We start from the raw sequence: 20,792 nt of genomic DNA, 5'->3' as shown, positions 1-20,792 counted from the left end.
GGGCAGCAGGTAAAAGGTCCCAGAGCCTGCAGTCAGCACACTAAGGAGAAAGAGATTTCCATCTGGGGCCAACAGCCTCGGGTCACAGGGGTAAAGCTTCAAAGCAGAGGGGAAGCAAGGATAACACATCTGATTCCAGAAAATTCTCTGCTGTTGACTTTTCAAACAAATTTACTAGGGTAAATACTACTAATTTTTTTTTATAAATGAGATAATGGTACGGTGGTTATGAAACCCTTATCAGAGATGTGAACGAACCTATTTCCAGGTGAAACCACTTGAAGACTGACCGTGATGGTCACCGGTGAAGCTGGGTGGTTTTTACGCTCACTCTACTTTTGTGCATGCTGGAAATTTCCCATAATAAAGGAAGTTTCAACAATATCCTCTATCATCATAAAAAACGAATTTCACAGCAGGGGGATGTGAGAAACGTATTCTAACAGCATGACTGAGTGCCAGCCATTCAGGGCTAGGAGACAAGTCACTGAAAGTCACTAACACGAACAGCTCTGTTTCCTCCCAAGCATCTGCACCTTCATCAGAGCCCTGGGGGCGTGACGGGTCCCAGGCATCAGAGGTAACTCGCATCAGCCCTGAACTGCTGCTGTCTGGGCCTTGTGAAGCACCCCAGGAGTGAACACTGTGAAAGCATGTGTGTTCTATGAAGGAGGCAGTGGGTCTTGTGGATATTCGGGGCGCAGAGCTGCCCACCCAGGCTTTCCCTGTGTCAAAATCATGTCAGTCATAAATGAGAACATGGACGGGAGAAAGCACTCTGGGAAAGTGGCTTCTGAGGCAGAAGAAAGGGGGACAGGAATGGGATCACAGGTACCCCTGCAGCCGCTCGGAGCCACCTGCAATGCTACAAGTGGAGCCTGCGGTTCCGGCTGCCGTGTCTTGGTCCATGCAGGCCCTCCTCCCTGGAATGCCCTTCGCTCCCTCACCTCCTCCAGAGGGAACGAAAACCTCCGAGTCCTCCAACATTCTGTCATCTGTGACGCGTTCAGCCACCACCCTGATCGACCGTCGTCACTGCACTTTCATTTCTGCTGAGCCAGTCCTGCATTGGTCTGGCCCAAGAGTCCCGCACTGCCCTTGTCCTGCTCGGCGAGGGAGGGGGGAAACCTCTGCAGGCTTCATCTCCTCGCTCCCTCAAGTCAGAGACTTCCAGGCTTCCAGCCAAATTCAGCCAATGAAAAGCACAGGGAAGAGGCTGGAGGGTGGAAGCGCACCTCCTGGTGAGTTCTATTCTCAGTGACTCTACCAGTAGGATAAACAGCTCCCCAGATTGAATTCTCTCCCTCCTATTCTACAGGGTTTATTTTCCTATGTGAACCCTAAACGTGTTCCATCTTTCTTCAACCATGCTATGGTCATCACTTTCTCATCAGTCTCCTAGCAGCCTCTGAGCTCCTTCACAAAGTCTTCTTGGGCTTTGGATGTCCTCCACCCAGGGCAGGGCACTCACTACTTATAACCCGCCTTGCTCCTCAAAGGACACCTCAGATGTCCAAAAACTAAACTTACTTAAATGAATGCCAAGGATACCTAATCATCTATAAAAGTGAGAAGCCAGGCACAGGAAGAGAAAACTCTTGGAAACATCTTTACAGTGAATGCAGATAGAGTGGGGGGTTCCTGGAGAAAGAGAACCAGCCATGGCTTTCTTGACATAAAAGAAGCCATTTTTGGCTTAAGCCATTCTGTGATCTAAGCCTGGCCATACACAGTACCTTACTTGAACAGGTCTCAGTAATTAAAGATCTTAAGGGAAGTGAGGGAGGCAGGAACAAAGGAAAAGCAGTCAAGAAACAACAATCCAGCGATATACAGAATCCCAGTTCCTCCTCAAGGGATATATATTGCAATCTGATACTGATCTTTGAGTTCTGCAAGAACAAAGGCCTCAACCCAGTGGAAAATGGAATGATGAAGTTGATCTTTTCTGACCCTCACAACTTCAATCAACTAAAGCTTAGACTCTTGTTAAACTTTGCCCCAATTCTACACTGAATCCTCTGCCCCAGACCCTTCACAAGTATAACTGTTGTTGTTTAGTCGCTAAGTTGTGTCTGGTTCTTTGCGGCCCCATTGACAGGCTGCATAGGATTTTTCAGATAAGAATACTGGAGTGGGTTGCCATTTTCTCCTTCAGAGGATCTTCCTGACCCAGGGATCGAACCTGGGTCTCCTGCATTGGCAGGCAGATAGATACTTTATCTTCTGAGCCACCTGGGAAGCCCTGAATATGCACGTACCCTTAGCTTAAAACTTCCCCAGTTTTGCTATTGGGGAGTCGCTGCTTTGGGGAAAATCCAAGGTGTTCTCCTTACTTGCTGCAAATAAATCCTTCCTTCTGTGGATCACTGGCTTGGCTTTGTCTTGTGGCTCAACACCCACTAAGATGTGAACCAGGTTTTCAGGAAATGAAGAAAAAGAAGAATGATCCTTGAGAGGAAACAGAATCTAAGGATTCACTACCCAAGAATATAGAATCTAGGGCAAGGACTTGAGATTACGAATCTAAAAGACAAGTAAACTGTGCTCTACTCTACTCTGAACTCCTGCAAGGAATTTCACAGACCCTCACAGAAGGCAATGGCACCCCACTCCAGTACTCTTGCCTGGAAAATCCCATGGATGGAGGGGCCTGGTAGGCTACAGTCCATGGGGTCGCTAAGAGTCGGACACGACTGAGCGACTTCACTTTCACTTTTCCCTTTCGTGCACTGGAGAAGGAAATGGCAACCCACTCCAGTATTCTTGCCTGGAGAATCCCAGGGACAGCGGAGCCTGGTGGGCTGCCGTCTATGGGGTCGCACAGAGTCGGACACGACTGAAGCGACTTAGCAGCAGCAGCACAGCTGCACCTGGTCACAGAAATACAACACAGTGGTTCAGAACAAGGGCTAAGGCACCAGGCTGCCAACCTAATGACTCTGGCAAGGTAACTTTTCTCTACCTCTGCTCTCCCAATCTGTAAATCGTTGCACCAACTGTGCCCTGTGGCTTTGTTTCAAGAGCTCAACGAAGGACTGCATGCTGGCTGCATCAGTCATTATCTGCAGCAGAGCTCAGCAGTCTCAAACCCAAGTGCCATCAGGGCACAAAATGAACCAGCCTGGGAAGCTGACAGGGAGGTTTGCCCAAGGCAGATGAGAGCATCCGTGCCTTTCCTTCCCTAAGACCTCTCTTTCCAAGGGCTTTCCAAAATGTGAAGCCATACCACATACTGGTGGGCCAAAGGCAGCCTGCCAGCCTGCGACCCCTGAATTCTCAACAAGCCTTCTCAGCAAACCGAGGAGAAAACCAAGGCCCCAAAAGGATATGTGAGTGCTGCCTGGCCCCCCAGTGAGGCCAAAGGGTCCCCTTCTCCCTGAGTCACTATAGGCTCAGAAGGAAAGGAAAAACTGAACAAGAGGGTCGGTAACATGTGGCCAAATAAAGGGAGCTACTTGAGATGTACAGTCAAAGATGGCTTCCAGGGAAAAAGAAAAAAGGAAGCTGGTAGAGGAAGGGCAGAAAAAGTGAAAGCGAATTCAGAGCAGCTTGAGGAAGGAGAGGAGGTGATACCCTGAGAAGACCCAAGAAGCCACACTAGGTAGTCCAGTGGTTCAGACCCTGCGCTTCCACTGCAGGGGGCATGGGTTTCATCCCTGGTAGGAGAACTAGGATCCTGCATGCCAGCAGCGCAGCCAAAAAAAAAAAAAAAACCAGCCACACTAAAGGAGAGGACAGTGGGCTGGCTTCACAAGGGAGGAGAGGAGGAGAAGAAAGACAGGCAAGAAGCAAACCCGCCGTCATTGCATCAAGGCAGAAAAGGAAGATACTGCACATGTCCTGAGGGCTTTCATGAGCCTCATCAGTTATCCCTCAAACCTGAGTGCTAAGAGACCATGAGCCCTTCTGAGAGAAGATACGGTGGCTTAGGGGTCAGGTAAGATGCCATGTGATTGCAGAGGGAGGCAGGAGCAGAACTGAGATTTTTTTTCTAAATCTTAGGTTTTCAGGATTTCCAGGTAAAATATGATACCCAGGGACTTTCCTGGCAGTCCAGTGGTTAAGACTGTACACTTCCAACACAGGAGGGTCAGGTTCCATCCCTGGTTGGGAAACTAACATCTCCCATGCCAGGAGGCAGGGCAAAACAAAACAAAAAATCAAGACACAGAGTTAAGTTTGCATTTCAGATATACAAATAATTTTTTTAGTACATATATATTCCATTTAGTACATACATGTTCCACAGTGGGAACACATATACCCTAAAAAACTACTCATCATTTACCTGAAATTTAAACATGGCTCCTCAGTTTGTATTTTTGCTGAATGTGGCAACCCTATCTGGTTTCCGAGTCTTCATTATACCAAGCTGTCTCCAAGAACCCCGGTGCAGAAAAATAGAAAAGAGTTAATGAATAAAAGGAAAAAAGGGATGATTCACACAGACAGCCTTATGGACAATGCTAATCTACAACATATCAACTTAAAGCCGAAGAACAAAGAAGGGGAAGCAGTGGAACCCATGCGAATTTGAGAACAGGAATGCACCGGACTTATGAGAAGCAGCGCAGCCTACTGGCTTTCACGTGTGGGCTGGCAGGTGGATTCCGGGTGCCTCTTCATATCTCCCATCAGGTTCCAAGGACCAAGAGCTGCAAGGCACAGGGCCAAGAAAGAACCACACAAATCAGGGATTCAAAGTCATCAATGCTGATCTCCTTCACCTGAAAGAATCTGACAGGCAGGCCCCCCAAGTAGCCTGGGAAGGAGGCAGGGAGAAACCAAGAGACCCCAGCAGCCTTGGCTGAAGCAGACAGGTGAGGAGGAGGGAAGGGCACTCCTGACTCCCAGAAGGCTTACTTCAACTTGTTTATGACTTCCTGAAATACACCAACTGTCTTCTTGCCCCCTCTCATCACAACCAAAAGCCTTCACGCCAGGGCACTAAAACCCCAACAGTGCCCTGGTGAAAAGCACGTTCCTTCAACCTTCATGAAACCCCTAGGCTGCCATTGCTACTGCTACAGAGATAGCCAGAGGCAACAGACAGAAAACCAGTCCCCAGACCTCCACAGACCCGCCCTGGCTCCCAGGCCGGGCGGTCCCTCCAGCACAAGGGCACTGCAAGCCTGCAAAGTCGGGCAGCTTCAAAGAGTCCTGTTGTGCTTTCTGTGCTTCAGAGAAGCCGCTAAGCAGGAGTGGAACGCGTGTCTCAGCCATCAAAGTCCACCCTCTGGAACCCACACCCCCATGGAAAAGGGTCAAAAGTCACACAACAGAGAAGCAGGCTGTCTGCCTGCTGCCCACAGCGCTAAAGGCAGAAAACTGGGCAAAGGTGCACATTGGGTCTTTTTTCATGAAATAATGGAAAGAGCCCGACAACTGGCCTATTAGAAAAAATGGATCTTTTAGGAAACTCGATTGCCTCTCATTACTTATACACGGCCACACAGGCCGGTTTTATCCTGACTCACCAAACCCTAGGAAATCGGCCCAGCTCCCAGGCATTCCCAAGCACCAGAAAAACACAGGCCCTGAGAAGTCAGACTGCAGAGCTCCCCAGCCTGAGGTCTCCAGAGAGATCACCCCCTCTCAGCAATTCAGACATTTTTTTTGCACCATCATATTACATACAAACAGGGTTATCAAGAACACCTTTGATTCTGAAGCACATTTTGGAGAACAAGATAAAGTATGTATGTACATGTGTGGGGTGGGTGTTTACGAATCATCTTTAATATCATTTTCTATAAGAATAATTCACAAATTATCAAAACACTTTGACATGCACTGTTTCATCTGATTCTCATAAGAACAGTGGGTGGAAGCAAGACTGGTATTAACCCTAGAGACTATGGTTTTACCAGGTAAGTCCATGGAGGCTCAAAGGCTCTGAGGGCAGCATAATGAACTAGCAATGTAGCTAGAACCTCAACTAACTGGAAGCCACATTCTGTAGGGCCTGTGCTGCCTTGCAATGTTCAGTGATCAACACTAGGGAAGGAGGTGGGGCTACGCAAGGGGCAAAGCTAAACTAAAGGCAATTCCACAGTGGAATACTGCAAAGGACCACTGCCACAGGTAACACGGATGCTGTCTAACGTTAGTCAATGAAGGAACTAGGATGTGAAATCAGAGATTCTGCATGCATACAAAATACATTCTGTATAAAGCTACTTACAGTATAAAGTTCAAAAAGAAGCAAAAAATTAATCCTCAGTGTTAGAAGCAAGAACAAGTCACTTTGGGGGTGTGGTGAGTAGCACAGAGTACAAGGGAACTTTGTGGGGTGCCAAGGGTGCTGATTTTAGCATGCCTCTTAAGTGGGGTAGTGATTTACACTGGTGAATTTACGGGTAAATTCACTGAGCACTTTTGCATCAGTTTGTGCATTCAAAGCTTGGAGACTTTATTGCAGTGGTCTCCAACCTTTTTGGCACCAGGGACTGGTTTCGTGGAAGACAATTTTTCCACAGGGCTGGGGTGGGGGGGTTGGTCTGGGGATGATTCAAGCGCATTACATTTACTGTGCACTGTATTTCTACTCTAATGCTGCTGCTATACTGGTCCATGGCCGAGAAGCTGGGGACCCCTGCTTTACTGTATGTTATACTCCATTAGAGAGTTTATCCAAAGTAAACCTGGACATCCCCCAAATAAATTCCATGAACTTTACTGAGCAGTGGCTGTGCTAAGACTGTGGAAAAAGGCAAATGATGCTTCAAATGGCAGGATTTTATATGCTAGTCAAGCTACCATCACAGACTACCTGGCTCAAATCACTGTCCCGCCGCTCACTGCCCGCTTCGCCAGGAGGCTGAGGCTGCTCCACTCCACCTTGCTTCTTCATCTGGGACACAGAGGTAGCAAAGGGGTTGCAGTGAGAACGGAGTGAGGCCCTGAACGTAAGGGGATTTAGAACCGCATCAGGCACAGAGTGAGACCAAAATACTTTGCTGTTATTACCATGGGATAAGATGGATCATCTTATAGATGACAAATAACATAGTACCTGTCTCCCAGGAGTTGAGAAGGAAAACATAAATGTCTCCACTAAGCAGCCAGAGCAGATAATGAACATCCAGAAACGTTCCAACTGTTTCCCCCACCCTGCCCGTTTCTGTCATAAGCCCCTAGACGGGACCCAAGAACAGAGCCAGCCAGGCCCTGCTCACCACCCCCTACTTTCCTTTCTTTCCCCACATTCACGAAATGCCTCCTCCTTCCACCACTCCCCCCCACGCCTCGATGAACTTCATCTTTCAGGTTCTCACTTCTACAACACCTCCTGAGAGAGAGAGCCCTCCGTGACTGTGTCCCGGCCTGAGTCAGGGGCCCTCCACCAGCTCTCCTCGTAGCTGCTATCCGTGGCGCACTGCCTGGCATACAGCAGGTGATCAATACAGAGGCTGAAAAAAATCCACTCCTCTTGTGCTTGTCAGACTATTTTTAAGTAGAGGTTATAACTTAAGTATAAAGAGACTGGTTCCAGCCTGGGATGAGGCGGGAGAGTGGAGGAGGGGGGCCCAGATGGCAGAGCTATCAGCAGAGGTGGCACACTCTGCGCTAACACGAGACAGGGTAAGGGGTGGAACAGACCCAGGCCCAACACTGGAGGCCAGTCAGTCAGAAAGTCTGCACACCCCACACACTGAAGGCACCCTCTTTATCATTGTTTCTTTTCCAAAGCACAGCATTTGCAACCCTGGAAACACTCCCTGAGGCCTGGGCTGGCATCCTGGGAATGTGCGGCGGTAACAGGGCAGCCCTGACTACTCTAAATGAAGGAACACAACAGTGTGGGAACACAACTAAGAGGAAAACGCCCCCAACAGGATAAAGACACAACTGTTCATAAATTTGTTTATGGGGAGCCTTGTCCTTAAACTCTGAGCTTAGAGTTCCAATTCTAGCCATAGGTCCTCGGGCAAGTTGTAGACCGTCTCTGGGTGTAAATTTGCAAATCTGTAAGGTTACACATCAGTGGTGCGGATTAAATCAGGATATAAGTAAACCCCTCCCAACAGTACGCACTCCATAGTAAGCACTGGGTAAACATGAGCAGTTGTCATAGTAACATAAAACTACTTGCAAGTAGTTCAATGCTGATAAGGAAGAATTTCAAGCATTTTTTTTTTCTTTTTCAGACTTTCTAAAGTATGGTTTATCTGAAATGCTATCAAGGAAATTAAACAAAAGATTTTTTTTTTTTTTAATGGCAAATATCATCTACAAGGTGCTAGGGCTAAATCCTTTTCTTTTCCAGAAGACAAGCTTTCCCTGTGCATCAGTCCCTCCCCAGTTCTCCACATCTGGGTGCCTACTCTGAGAGCAGATTTAGACCTACAGTGTGGAGCCTAGAGCTAGGGTGCCATATGTTTGCTGAATGACCAAAAAGAACCAGATACGGATTAGCCAAGAGGCAATAAAAATTGAAGTTGGAGCAAGATATCAACAGCATTTTAATTAAAGCTTTAGGTGCTAATTCACAACTTCAACACCAAGACAAGAAAAAGCAGCTAGCTGCTTTTGCACATCGGACTCCATTTTTTCTTTAAAAATTAAAAGAAAAAATATTTGAAGTTAACTAGAAATAGAGGTTACCAGGGGCTGGAGGTAGGAAGGAAATGAAGAGTTACTGTTTAATGTAAACAGTTTCTGCTTGTGATGTTGAAAAAATTCTGGAAATGGATAATAGTGATGGCGGCACAACACTGTAAATGTAACTAATGTCACTGAATCGTACAGTTAAAAATGGTTCAAGGGGCAACACTTATGTTGTGCATATATTACAACCAAAAAAATGTCATTGTATCTTCAGTACTTCAAAATAATAAGCTACATGCACTCAAGGTTTAAAATGATGTGAAACAGTTAATAAAGCTTTTCAAAAGACATGGCACCTTACCAGGTAGTTACTTGGACCGAAAGAAGTCCAAACTGCTACTTTATAGCATATACACTTAAAATCACACTCTTTGGTTAACAAAGACGTTAAAATCATCTAGCCGATTTTTTTTTCTCTCAAATTTTTGTGTTTCTATAATCAGAGGTTACTAAACGAAGCAGACACAATGTTTTGACTCTTAGCAAATGTCTTTGTTTAGATAAATTAAGGCCTGCCTAGTGAAGAACCAAAAAAGAAAACCCAAACAAAAAAATCTCAATAGAATAAAAGTTATTACTTGAGTTAGTATAGTAAGATAACTGAAAAAAAAAAAAACGTTGTTTACATGCAAATAATTTCATAAGTTGAGAAGCTCTTTCTATAATTAAAACACCAAATAATTTTTCTCTCAGGACTATTTTAGCTCTTCTAATTCAGTCTCAAAAACCTTGACTTCCCAAGATTCTGTTCACTAGTGAAATAAACACATGAAGGGTTTAATGCAGGTACTAGATTTCTAAGAACTTTCCTTAGCTCACCCTTAGTCCATGCTGTTTTCATTCTTTCACTTTCCTCTTTCCTTCGATGGAAAACTTTTTTGAATTATGACCTACATCTGTCTGGCTGAATATCCCAGCTCTGCCCCTCAGTACCAAATGGCCTCATCTGATCCCAAGTGGCCCGAGACGCCCTGGAGGGTGTTAACCCGCTCACTCGGGACACACACCTGGCACCCATGGAGGCTGGTCTGATCTGGAACAGATGCGTGCAAGATTATCCCATCCATCAACACTGCTTTCTTACAAAACCGGAGTTTGCAACTGCCCATAAACTAGTATCTCTAATCCATTTTAACCTTAAGAAGTCTTTGTTTTCACAGTTTCCAAGATTTAAGAAATTCGGTCCATCCAATAATGTCTATGTAAGGAAAGTGGGTGGGCCCCAGAGTGTAATAGGAATAGATGAAAAAACCACCTAGATAATTTCTGTCTATGGGCAGATTAAATTATGAAATTAAAAACATCACTGACATTTCTTTTCAATCATCACCACATTAAAAGAAAATTAAAAACAAACAAAAAGCCTTTCAGTGCCACCTGGACACAGACAAATTGAGCAACAGTTCTCTCCATTGCTGTCTTACAAAATAAACTCTAAGCTAATTAAATTGTGAGTGAATATGACACATTGTTTTCCTTAAAGGTATTCACTAGAAGAGATGAACTTTATTTTGGAAGGTGGAAGGTAAGCCAGCCCTCCCTGGAACCTTGGCACTAGTCAGCATGGACCGCCTTTCTGGCTTCCACTTGTATGTTGGTTATTTCCGCACCTCACAACTCTGGGCTGCAAAGTGCTGGAGAGGGAAGGCCAGTTCTCTCTGCTCTGAATTCCCTGCCGCAACCAGACAGGGCCAAGCCGAACACCAGTCAAGTGCAATCCTGCTGGAGAAGCCCTTACATTCCTTCTGGGTATTTTGGAGTATCTGACACCCAGTAGGCAGTTCCCAAGTACTTGTAGGTTGAATCCTGCCTGTTGTAGGCTGTGTTCATGACACGCCATTCTGTACTCTTGCCTGGAGAATCCCATGGACGGAGGAGCCTGGTGGGCTGCAGTCCACGGGGTCGCAAAGAGTCAGACACGACCGAGCTACTTCACTTTCACTTTTCACTTTCATGCATTGGAGAAGGAAATGGCAACCCACTCCAGTGTTCTTGCCTGGAGAATCCCAGGGACAGCGGAGCCTGGTGGGCTGCCGTCTATGGGGTCACATGGAGTCAGACACCACTGACGTGACTTAGCAGTAGCAGCAGCATTCTGTGCCTTACTGAAGAGGTGAAAATTTCCCAGTGTTAAACGAGTGAGTATGAAAATGAATTTTAAGCACTAATCTGCACCCCATGCCTCAGATCTAGGGACGAATAATAAGTAAGGGGGTGAATTCATTCTAAACAACCATCAAACTATTAACCCTTTGTTAGCTCTCCCTAAAAGAGAACACCTACACAAAGTGACATTCGCAATTTATGAGTTGGAGCACTGGGATAAAATCCACAGCTGAGGGCTTGACCAGCATAAAAGGTAAGAAAATCTGATAGCCTTGGGGAGGTAGGAAGAGTCTGCAAGTTAATACCTCTCCAAGATCCTGACTATCTGAAATACTTTCCAGAGCATTCATTTCCCTGTCAGGAAAATGTCAACCACCACTGAGCAGGAACACCCTGAACCTGTGATCACCAGCTCTAACGATCATTCAATCCATCTATTAATAAAAGCAACTAACTACCTGTGATGGAAAACAAAAAGCAACACCTACCCACTGAGGGACAAAGTACATGAGGGAACAAACAAGGTGACCCTACTCCTTACTCAATCTGGCTGTATGAATCTAAAGGCTCAGATTAGCATCTCTAGGAGTAAATGCTGCAATGCATGATTTGAGGAAGAAGAAAACAAGAATGCAAGGACACACTGTGTGACACTATCAACCCCCCAAAATCCACTCCGCAAGCCACACGTGGAAATCCACCTGCTGCTGCTAAGTCGCTTCAGTCGTGTCTGACTCTGTGTGACCCCATAGACGGCAGCCCACCAGGCTCCCCCGTCCCTGGGATTCTCCCGGCAAGAACACCAGAGTGGGCTGCCATTTCCTTCTCCAGTGCATGAAAGGGAAAAGTGAAAGTGAAGTCGCTCAGTCATGTCCAACTCTTAGCGACCCCATGGGCTGCAGCCTACCAGGCTCTTCCGTCCATGGGATTTTCCAGGCAAGAATACTGGAGTGGGTTGCCATTGCCTTCTCCGACCAGGATTCAACAATCTCCCCATCCTGTTTGCAGATACTGCCCCAATTGGAGCTTCAGGTGCCTGCTATTTGCACTGATACCTCCTCCCCATGATGGCCCACAGGTTGTTTTCCAGAAGCAGCCATGGGGCATTTCAACATTAAATAAGGTTATGAGGAATGCCTGAAGAGACCTGTCACCATCACCAAAACGAAAGTGGCAAAACTGAACCCCTCCAACAGAGCCACTTTCTCCCCTAAGCCTTGCTCAAACAACCCTTGTAAAAGTGAACCCAAAGACACTGTGTACCCTTTTTAGAGGTGAAAACGTTATCACAAATGCCTAGGTATGTGCTATAAGGTTGCCTACAATATCATCCATAACCAGAAGGCAAAGGTTTGGGGCACACACTAATTGAGGTGCTCCCCCAAAGTATACAGTGTATCCATTCATCCATACAAGGGTGGTGAAGATGGTGTTTGCTGTTGTTGCCGACACAGTTAGGAGAGCAGCTCTAGGAGCACAAGGATTGGAGACAGTCTTGGCTCCCTTCCCCAGGAGAAAATAAAACAAAAACACCTCATCACTTAATGCCTCTGAAGTCAGCCCAACATACCCTTGAGTGTCTACTGCATGCCAGGCACTGAAGAATGGAAGTGAACAAGGCAAATTCTGCTCCCAAAGGGGAGACCTACATGCTGGGGGCCTGGAGAGGAAGGGGTCTCATGAATGGGCAACTAACCCAGCGTGTGGTTGGCAAAGAGGCAGTACCAGTGCACACTGAGGTCAGAAGGAAGTACAGTCTGCTTGGATTTACAGGGTGACAGGGTAGGGAAGGACATCTAAGGGCAGGAGGTACATCTTAGAGAAGCCAGAGAAACCTACTGAGATTCAGGAACCCGCAGTTCAGCAGAGTGAGAGCTTTGAGAATGTGAGGGGTATGTCTCTGAAGCAAGCAGGGGCCAGATCACAGAAAGCCTGGTAAACCACAAAAAGTTCACCTGGAGCCAGAGGGCAATGGAAGCCATTCAAAGTCCATAAGCAAGCAACAGTTCCTTCAGATTTTTGCTCCAGACCAGTGTCTCCGGTCTTGAACAAGAGTCATCACAAACCAGATACTGGTGATTCTCTCAACTATTTCCCATCCTCAGCAAAATAAATAAAAGCACTAGAAAAGACTGTCTTGACCTCCTCTACACTTTTGTAGGGCTTTGTAAAAAATCAAATACAAAGAGATTATATGAAACACACAGAAGAAATCTAAGTATAGGCTCTGTAAGAAGACTGGATTTGTGTATAATCAGACCTAACTGTGAGGTCATACTTTTCTCAAAGTTGCATCTAAAGTTGGGTGCTTTCACTAGATCTAAGGGGAAAAAAAATAAATAAGTAAAGCAAGGGGAAAAAGAAGTCACACACTACACCTTTTTATAAGGGCAATGTTGATCTGACAGCTTCATAATCTGCCAAAACGAAGTCTTAAGAAATGGAAAATAGTGTATTGGGCTTCCAGAGTAAATAATCTGAAATCCACAACATTAACTATATGGTGGCTTTTATTGGTTAATGAAATTGTTACACTGTTGATATTTAAGATAGCCAAGTTTTCTAATCTAAATGCCATACCAACACATTTTTCTTCTATAACTTCAAAAGATCTCTGTATTCCTCTGTGTCCCTCAACTTCTATAATGAAAGACTAATTTTATAGATAGAAAAAGACACTTAAATTCTAGTAATTTGTCATGGGCCTTTACTTCCAAACCAAACACATGGCAAAGGTCTGAGCTGGTCCAGAAAACACACCTTGGAGAACTAGCATGCCAGGAATAAGACCCTGCTTATACTTTGAGAAACTAATCCAGAACTTAGAAGCCATTCAATTACTGCCCACAATTACATTTCATCTTCTCAGAGACCACGACCCCTGGACTCCTCTCACTACGTTGACTCAGATAATCTCCTATTACATTTTAACCCACAGGACAAGTCAGAAAGATCAAGCCTAACATCTAAAAGCTACTCAACAGTGTAACTGAGCATTTTTTTGTTGCATTTTGTTTATTTTCTCCACTCCAAAGAAGTTATGATTGATAATCAGCAGTCTGGCTCCACTGCTGATTTACTAGGAGAAATTGGATAATCACTCAAAACATTCCATTCCACCACTAACCCAAATAAAACACACCAGGGGAAAGCTGGGGCAGCGGACACTTGCAGACAAGGATGAAGGGCCTTGTACAGTTGATTCTTCCCCACAGATGATGTTTACCTCTATTATACAGATGTGGAGAACACAGACCATGAAACCGGTCCTTTACTAAAAGGGCAGCTTGACTAGAATAAGCACCTACATACCAAAAGAGACAGAAATGACTGCTGGTTAAGAATTTCTATTGGCCTTTGAATTTGGCTTAAAAAATGAGGACCCAATAATGAGATATCACTACACACCTACTAGGACGGACAAAATCCAAGACAGATAACACCCAAATGCTAGCACAGATGTGGAGCAACAGGAACTCTCATCACTGCTGGTGGGCATGCAAAATGATACAGTCACTCCAAAAAGTTTGGCAGTTTCTTAACAAAATGAAAATACTCTCACCATACTACCAGCAATTAGCTCCTACTTACCCAAATGAGCAGAAATCTTCTGTCTACCCCAAAATGTGCACACAGAAGTTTACTGCAGGTTTATTCATAGCTGCCAAAATTTGGAAGCCACCAAGTCCTTCAGTAGGTAAATGGATAAGTAAGCTGTGGTACAGCCAAACAAAGAAATATCATTCGATGTTAAAAAGAAAGGAGGGATTTCCCTGGTGGTCCAGTGGTTAAGAATCTGCCTTCCAATGCACAGGATGTGGGTACAATCCTTGGTCAGGGAACTAAGATCCCACATGCTGCAGGGCAACTAAGCCTGCACCTCAACTAGAGAAGCCTATGTGCTGCAACAAAGACTCAGTGCAGCCAAAAAAGAAAAAATAAATGGGCTACCAAGCCATGAAAAAACAGGGAGGAAACTTAGATGCATCTTACTAAGTGAAAGAAGTCCATCTGAAAAGGCTACAGATTGTATGATTCCAACTATATGACTTTCTGGAAAAGGTAAAACTATGCTTTTGGCCACCTGATGTGAAGAACTGACTCACTGGAAAAGACCCTAATGCTGGGAAAGATTGAAGGCAGCAGGAGAAGGGGGGATGACAGAGGACGAGATGGTTGGATGGCATCACTGACTCCACGGACATAAGTCTGAGCAAGCTCTAGGAGTTGATGATGGACAGGGAAGCCTGGCATGCTGCAGTCCATGGGGTTGCAGAGTCAGACACGACTGAGCAACTGAACTGATGGAAGACAGAAAAAAGATTAGTGGTGGCCAGGGATAGGATTGGGGGCAGGAGGAGAAGGGGACGACAGAGGATGAGATGGTTGGATGGCATCACCAACTCGATGGACGTGGGTTTGGGTAGACTCCGGGAGTTGGTGATGGACAGGGAGGCCTGGCATGCTGCAGTTCATGGGGTCACAAAGAGTCGGACACGACTGAGCAACTGAACTGAATTGAACTGAGGGGTTAGTGAGGGATGAAAAAGCTGAGCACGGGGGATTTTTATGGCACGGGACCTGCTCTGTACACTATCATGGTGCTACAATTCATTGTACCCTTGCCCAAACCCATAGAATGTACAACACCAAGAGTGAATCCTATAGACTTTGGGTGATTATGTTGTTTCAATGTTGGTTCATGGGTTGCAACAAATGTACCATTCAGGTGGGGGATGTTGATAATGGAGGAAGGGAGGAAGGGCAGGAATATTTGGGAAATCCTGGTACCTTCTGCTTAAGTTTGCTGCTAACCTAAAACTACCCCCCGCCTAAAAAAGGAACACCTCTCTCTTCCCAGGGTGTAGCTGATCAGCAAGGTACCTTGCTGAATACGTTCAGGGAACAGATATCCACCATCACCTTCTGTGCTCAAAACTATTAAAGTTAATATCATAATTAGAGGAACTAGTAAAAGCCATGAAGACAAATATAGGATTCTGGTACCATCTTCCCTTCAAACAAAATTAGTGAGAAATCTACCAAGGCCTTCACTTAACTGAATATTTAAGTCTTTTCACAAACTTCCTGGATTGCTAGCAGTAAGTTTCTTGCAGCTTAACCTTGACACAGACTATATGGCACAGTGCTGTTCAATGGAATCCTTATATCCACAGACTTACTTGATGTAGTCACACACATTTTTCCTCCCAAATTACAAACCCTAAAGGTCAAACCCACTCACCACAATCTGTGTTCTAAGTCAGTCAACTTCAACAAAACTCTCAAAGGAATCTCTCCTCTGCATTTGCCTGAGTAACACCTGCCAAATATTAGGGAACTCAATAAACCACAAGCACTTTTTATTTATCTCCCTGAATATATTCATCAGAGATTAAAGAATGGAGAGGCTTCTGGTACCTAAAAGCTGTCATCCAAAACAATTTTAAATTTTGACTCAGTGAGGCCACAGAACTTTTCACAAAGCATATTTGGTGAGATGTCAGTTTTAGTTGAGGGAAGTTCCAAGGAAGCCACCACCTCGCACAACTCTTCATGCCAAGTGTTCAGTGGCCTGTGATCTTACACACCAGGAATGAATGTGTCTGTGTACAATTTACAGACCTACTTTTAATATGGTCAAGTGTCAAACAGCTAACCCTTTCATAGTCTCTCCACCCCGCCATCCTCCTTCCCAAACAAAAACAGCCTGAATTGCTCACAGTATGCAAGAAGCCAGAGATTCCATTTTATGCAAGTTTTACTACTTTCGGTGGTTCACATTCTCCAAGAGACCAGACTCACCCTCTCATTTACTAACTCCAATCTTAAATAAACTGCTTCCACCAACTTCCCCCTCTTCTCAAACCTCCACTAGCCAAAGACATCTCTCTCAGCCAAGAAGGCTCCAGAAGAGGCTTGGAAGTGGCTGCCTCTGCAAATTCCTCCCCATCCTACCAAAAGGGCACTTCAAGAACTTTACAGTCTGAATATTGCTCCAATGCTATTCACCAGAGCTGGATCGGAGCATGCGGGGTGTCTTTCAACAATCAATTTCTATTTAGGCTGCCCATCACAATGAAACTTTGGTGAAAACCTGCTTTCTAAGCAAATTCAGAATGCCATCCAGTCCCCAAGTGCGAGCCAGCGCGCGCGGGGGGGGGGGGGGGGGGGCGTGGATACACACAGCCCGACCTCCACTGAAGACTTTTTTCTGGTACAGGGACATCCTAAACTTGCCGCATTTCCTTTGCAGAGTTGTGATCTTCCATCCATCCCCGAATTCACGCTTTTTCTCCATCTGAGGGTTCAACCTAATCAGCTATTGTGGAGTAGCTATGGCAATTCATCCCCTTGCTTTCTTGACATTTTCCTCTCTGCTCCTGGCTGGGAAGCTGTTTTGATCTCAACAGGGTTGCCTGTACGGGGATTCTGCATGTTAATGATGTGGCTAGCCGGATAGTAGGTGAGAGCACACACTGTACTTTTCCCAGTTATGTTTAGCCTCATCACAGCTAATAGTGGCCTTTCTAAAGGCCTGCTACACGAGAAGGGAGACCTACACACCTAATCTTATCCTGTTTGGGGGAGCCTCCAGGGACCAGGTGGAACCAGGACAGCCCGTTCTCCCGTCAAGTATCTAGACGCCGAACCAAAATATCCCCCAGACACTCCACTGCCAAGGAAGCAAACACACGCAAAAAAAACAACAACAAAAACAACTCCCTCTTGCTCGGCGAGGGAGTCAGTCGATCCCCTTCACCCTGGTTTCTGCCGGTCCAGGCTTCCTACCCTTCGCTCTGTCCAAGCCGGTATAAGATGCTGCATTCTCCCAGCTGTACACGGCCGCCGCCACCCCCCACCCAGGGAAAGGACTTCCAACGGAGGTGGGAGCATCAGCTCCGGTACCCGCCCTTCCCTCTCGATCCTGGCCAGAAAAACTGCACTTCCCGGATTCCCGGCCACTCTCTCCCGCCTCCTCCCCGGGCGATCCAGCTAGCGCCGTCCTGATGCCAACCAACTGCCCAGCCCAGCTGCGCACCCCCGGCCAGGCCCCCGGAACAGGCCCCGGCTTCCTGCCTCTCCCTCAGCCTAGGACTCCCCGATTCTGGACGCACCCCTCAAGCAAACTAGGACTGAAAAAAGTCCCACCCCGCCCTCCTCCCCCCCGCCCCAGCCACGCCGCCAGCTTCCAGCTCCTCCCGGAGAGGCCTCCTTCCCCAGGGGGGACAAGGGAACGTGGGGGGGAGAGGGGGCGGGGTGGTCCCAGCAGCCTCCTTCCACACCCCGCGAGGGGCCTGGACCCCGGGGAGGGCAGACCCGCGCGGCCCCGAAGGGACACCTCCCTCTCCCTCCACCCTCCGGGGCCGGCGGGTCTTGGCAGCGACTGTGCTCGCTGCAGGTCCTCGGAAGCCTCGAAGAACCCGGGGGCTGTCCCGGTTTGGGAGGCAGCATCTCCCAGGGGCGGACGGAGGTCAGCACCGCGGCGCACCCTGGGGGGGGCACTCACGATGGTCACGCTGGCTTTGCGCAGGTCGCGGTTCTCCTCCTGCAGCGCCTTGCACTTGAGTTTGTAGGTCTCCAGCTCGATCTTGAGCACCTTGTTCTCCTGCTGCAGCGAGGCCAGGCGGTTGGTGAGCTCCTCCAGGCGGAACGGCGAGATGACAATGCCCCCCGACTTCCCACCGCCGCCGCCTCCCCCGCCGCCACCACCGCCGCCGCCGCCCGAGGTCGACGAGCAAGACGACTGCATGGCGGCCGAGCTACCGCTGTTGCCCCCCGCCCCGTCCGTGTCGCTCTCGCTGGCGCTGTCCGCCATGGCCGCGGCGGGCTGGGGAGACGCGGAGGAGGAGGAGGAGCAGTGAGGCGGCGGCGGCGAAGGCTGGGCTGCGAATGAGTGGGCGCCGGGGCGAGCACAGGGGAGCGCCGAGCTGGGCGCCTGGCACCAGGGCGCAGACTCGGAGCGGCGGCGAGAGAAAGAGAGGGAGCTTCCCGCTGCCAAGGGACCTCCTCTGCCAGAGAACAGAGACCCCGCCCGGGCTCGGGCAGTATTGCACTGGGGCTCGCTCCAGCCGGGCCTGGCGCGCTCGCTAGGCCCCTCGGCTAAGCCGGCGGAAAGCTCCGAGACCCACCCGCCGCCGCCCTCCTGGCGTCCGCCGGCTGGCTGGGGACGCGCTGGCCGGCCGGGGGCGGGAAAGCCAGGCCAGCCTCCGCACCAGCCGCTCGCTAGCCGCACGTGTTCTGAGGGAGGGCCTCCCAGCCCCCTGACCTAAGCCCGCGGCCGCCCAGCCCCTTCCGGGCTCGCACCCGCTCCTGGGAAAAAGAAACCTAATGCCCCACTAGCCTCGCAGGTGCTGGGGACACGTGGAAAGGTCAGCCCGGCTCGGGCATCCAGCCCCCGCCGACTCCGTGGCCCCATCTTCCGCTGACCGTATGTGCTCCTGTCTCCCTCTGTCTGTTTCCAACAGACACGCAGCCCTTTTAGTTGGATCTCTCAGTGAGCTTGCCTGGGAAGCTTCGGATAGCGTTCACAAAACAGAAAGTTCCCCTGCAAGGAGCGGAGGAGGGCGACGAGACAGGCGCCACAGGTTAACCTCCTTAAGAAAAGATCTGCAGAAGAGACACACCGCCCTCTTTACTCCTCCTAATAATCCCACAAACCACCCTGCGCTAAATTGTCTAAACAAGGTGCAACTTTTTTCTTTTCTCTCTGCATCTTGCAGACAATGCCAGGACCTGTTGGGCAATAGGACAGTAACATTTATCTAATCCAAAAAGAAAAAACAAACAATTTTTGTGGATTAAAACATCTCTTTTTAAGTGCCGGTTTTCCAAAGCAACTGCAGACAGAGCATTCTGCTATACGAATAGTGATGATTAAGTGGGAATGCAACATAACCATCATTTTCTTTCCCATCATCTTGCCCACTCCTAGAAAACCTAAGTAGGTCAAAACTAAACACAGATTAATTATGCTAGTGTGGTCTAATTCGGGGTTCTAGTTTTAAAGCATAAGAAATTCAAAATCAAAACTTGCATTTCCCCTTCTCCCCTCCCAAACAAAGGCTTACAGGAAATTGGCCCAGCAGGTGAGATGATTCTTAACACTTTACACTGTTGACACAAAACAGCTTTCACTTATGTATGAAAAGCAGAAAATGAAACCGACCAGACTAGTTTTATTACCCCAGCTTAGTCAACAGAAGAACAAACATATGGAAACAAAATATAGAGGGAAAATGGGGTGAAGTTTTTTCTATTGCTTTGAACTTTGGGGAAAGTTTATAACGTGTTAGGAAGCATAAGAAGTGGCTTTAATGATTTTTACTTCAGCTCCTCCATTATCTTTAAAACTAAATTTAGCCTAATGATTACAGTTATTCAATGGCTAATGAAAACTGGTACCCAGGAATAAAGTGAAACCTCCAAGTGTTCCAAATGACATCATCCTTTACCAAGATGGCTGCTTTCTGGCAGCCAGCTCCAAAATGCCAACCGCAATTAAACCCCAAATTTCGAATTATTTTTTAGTTTAATACTAAAGGACTTCTGAATTAGTCACTGTTGGTGTAGCAGGAACAACAACAAAAGAGTTGACGTTGCTTTTCAGAAACGTTCAGCCAATGTAAATAACTCTGTTAGAAGTGACCAGTTTAATTTTCACCGAAACTTGCTCTTCTCCCTGACTTTTCCTTTTGGGGATCTGCTAGAGGAGACAAACAGCTCGTTAAACTGGAAACAGCTTCTGGAAAACTCACTTGCTGGGTGAAATGGAGGAGTAAAGCTAGCGGGGAGCAGCACCACAGGGGGAAACCCAGACTTAACATTCCTTCCACTTTATCCAGCACTGTGATAGAATCTTTTAAGAGCCAGTATGGCTTCCATTCTTCACAGGTTTTCAATGTTCCCTATCCCATAGTATCTTAAAGCTTCCACCTCTAGAGCTTACTTAGAAATACTCAGGAGACAAGTTGCCTTTCTCTTAGCTTTATCACCAACTGCCTTCAGAGAGAGGACTTAACTGCTACCAGTCGGCAGAGGGGTGGGGTTTAAAGTGCTTGACTTTCTTAAAG

The 20,792-nt window shown here is 47.2% G+C and overlaps 1 protein-coding gene across 1 annotated transcript in view; it reads right to left on the bottom strand.

The window, feature by feature from the left end:
• CCDC6 (coiled-coil domain containing 6) overlaps positions 1-18,962 on the bottom strand; it is a 110,448-nt gene extending 91,486 nt beyond the window's left edge. Inside the window, exon 1 of the mRNA XM_081569059.1 lies at positions 18,230-18,962. Coding sequence (XP_081425185.1) covers positions 18,230-18,538 — 309 coding nt within the window. The 5' untranslated portion in view covers positions 18,539-18,962. The remainder of the gene's footprint in view (positions 1-18,229) is intronic.
• Between the last annotated feature and the right edge of the window lie 1,830 nt (positions 18,963-20,792).

This window comes from Giraffa tippelskirchi, chromosome 2 (genome assembly GCF_054371585.1).
Source record: "Giraffa tippelskirchi isolate mGirTip1 chromosome 2, T2T-mGirTip1v1.2.pri, whole genome shotgun sequence".
NCBI classification, from domain to species: Eukaryota; Metazoa; Chordata; class Mammalia; order Artiodactyla; family Giraffidae; genus Giraffa; species Giraffa tippelskirchi.
Note: the sequence above shows the minus strand (reverse complement) of the source record. Positions and strands in the feature narration are given on the sequence as shown.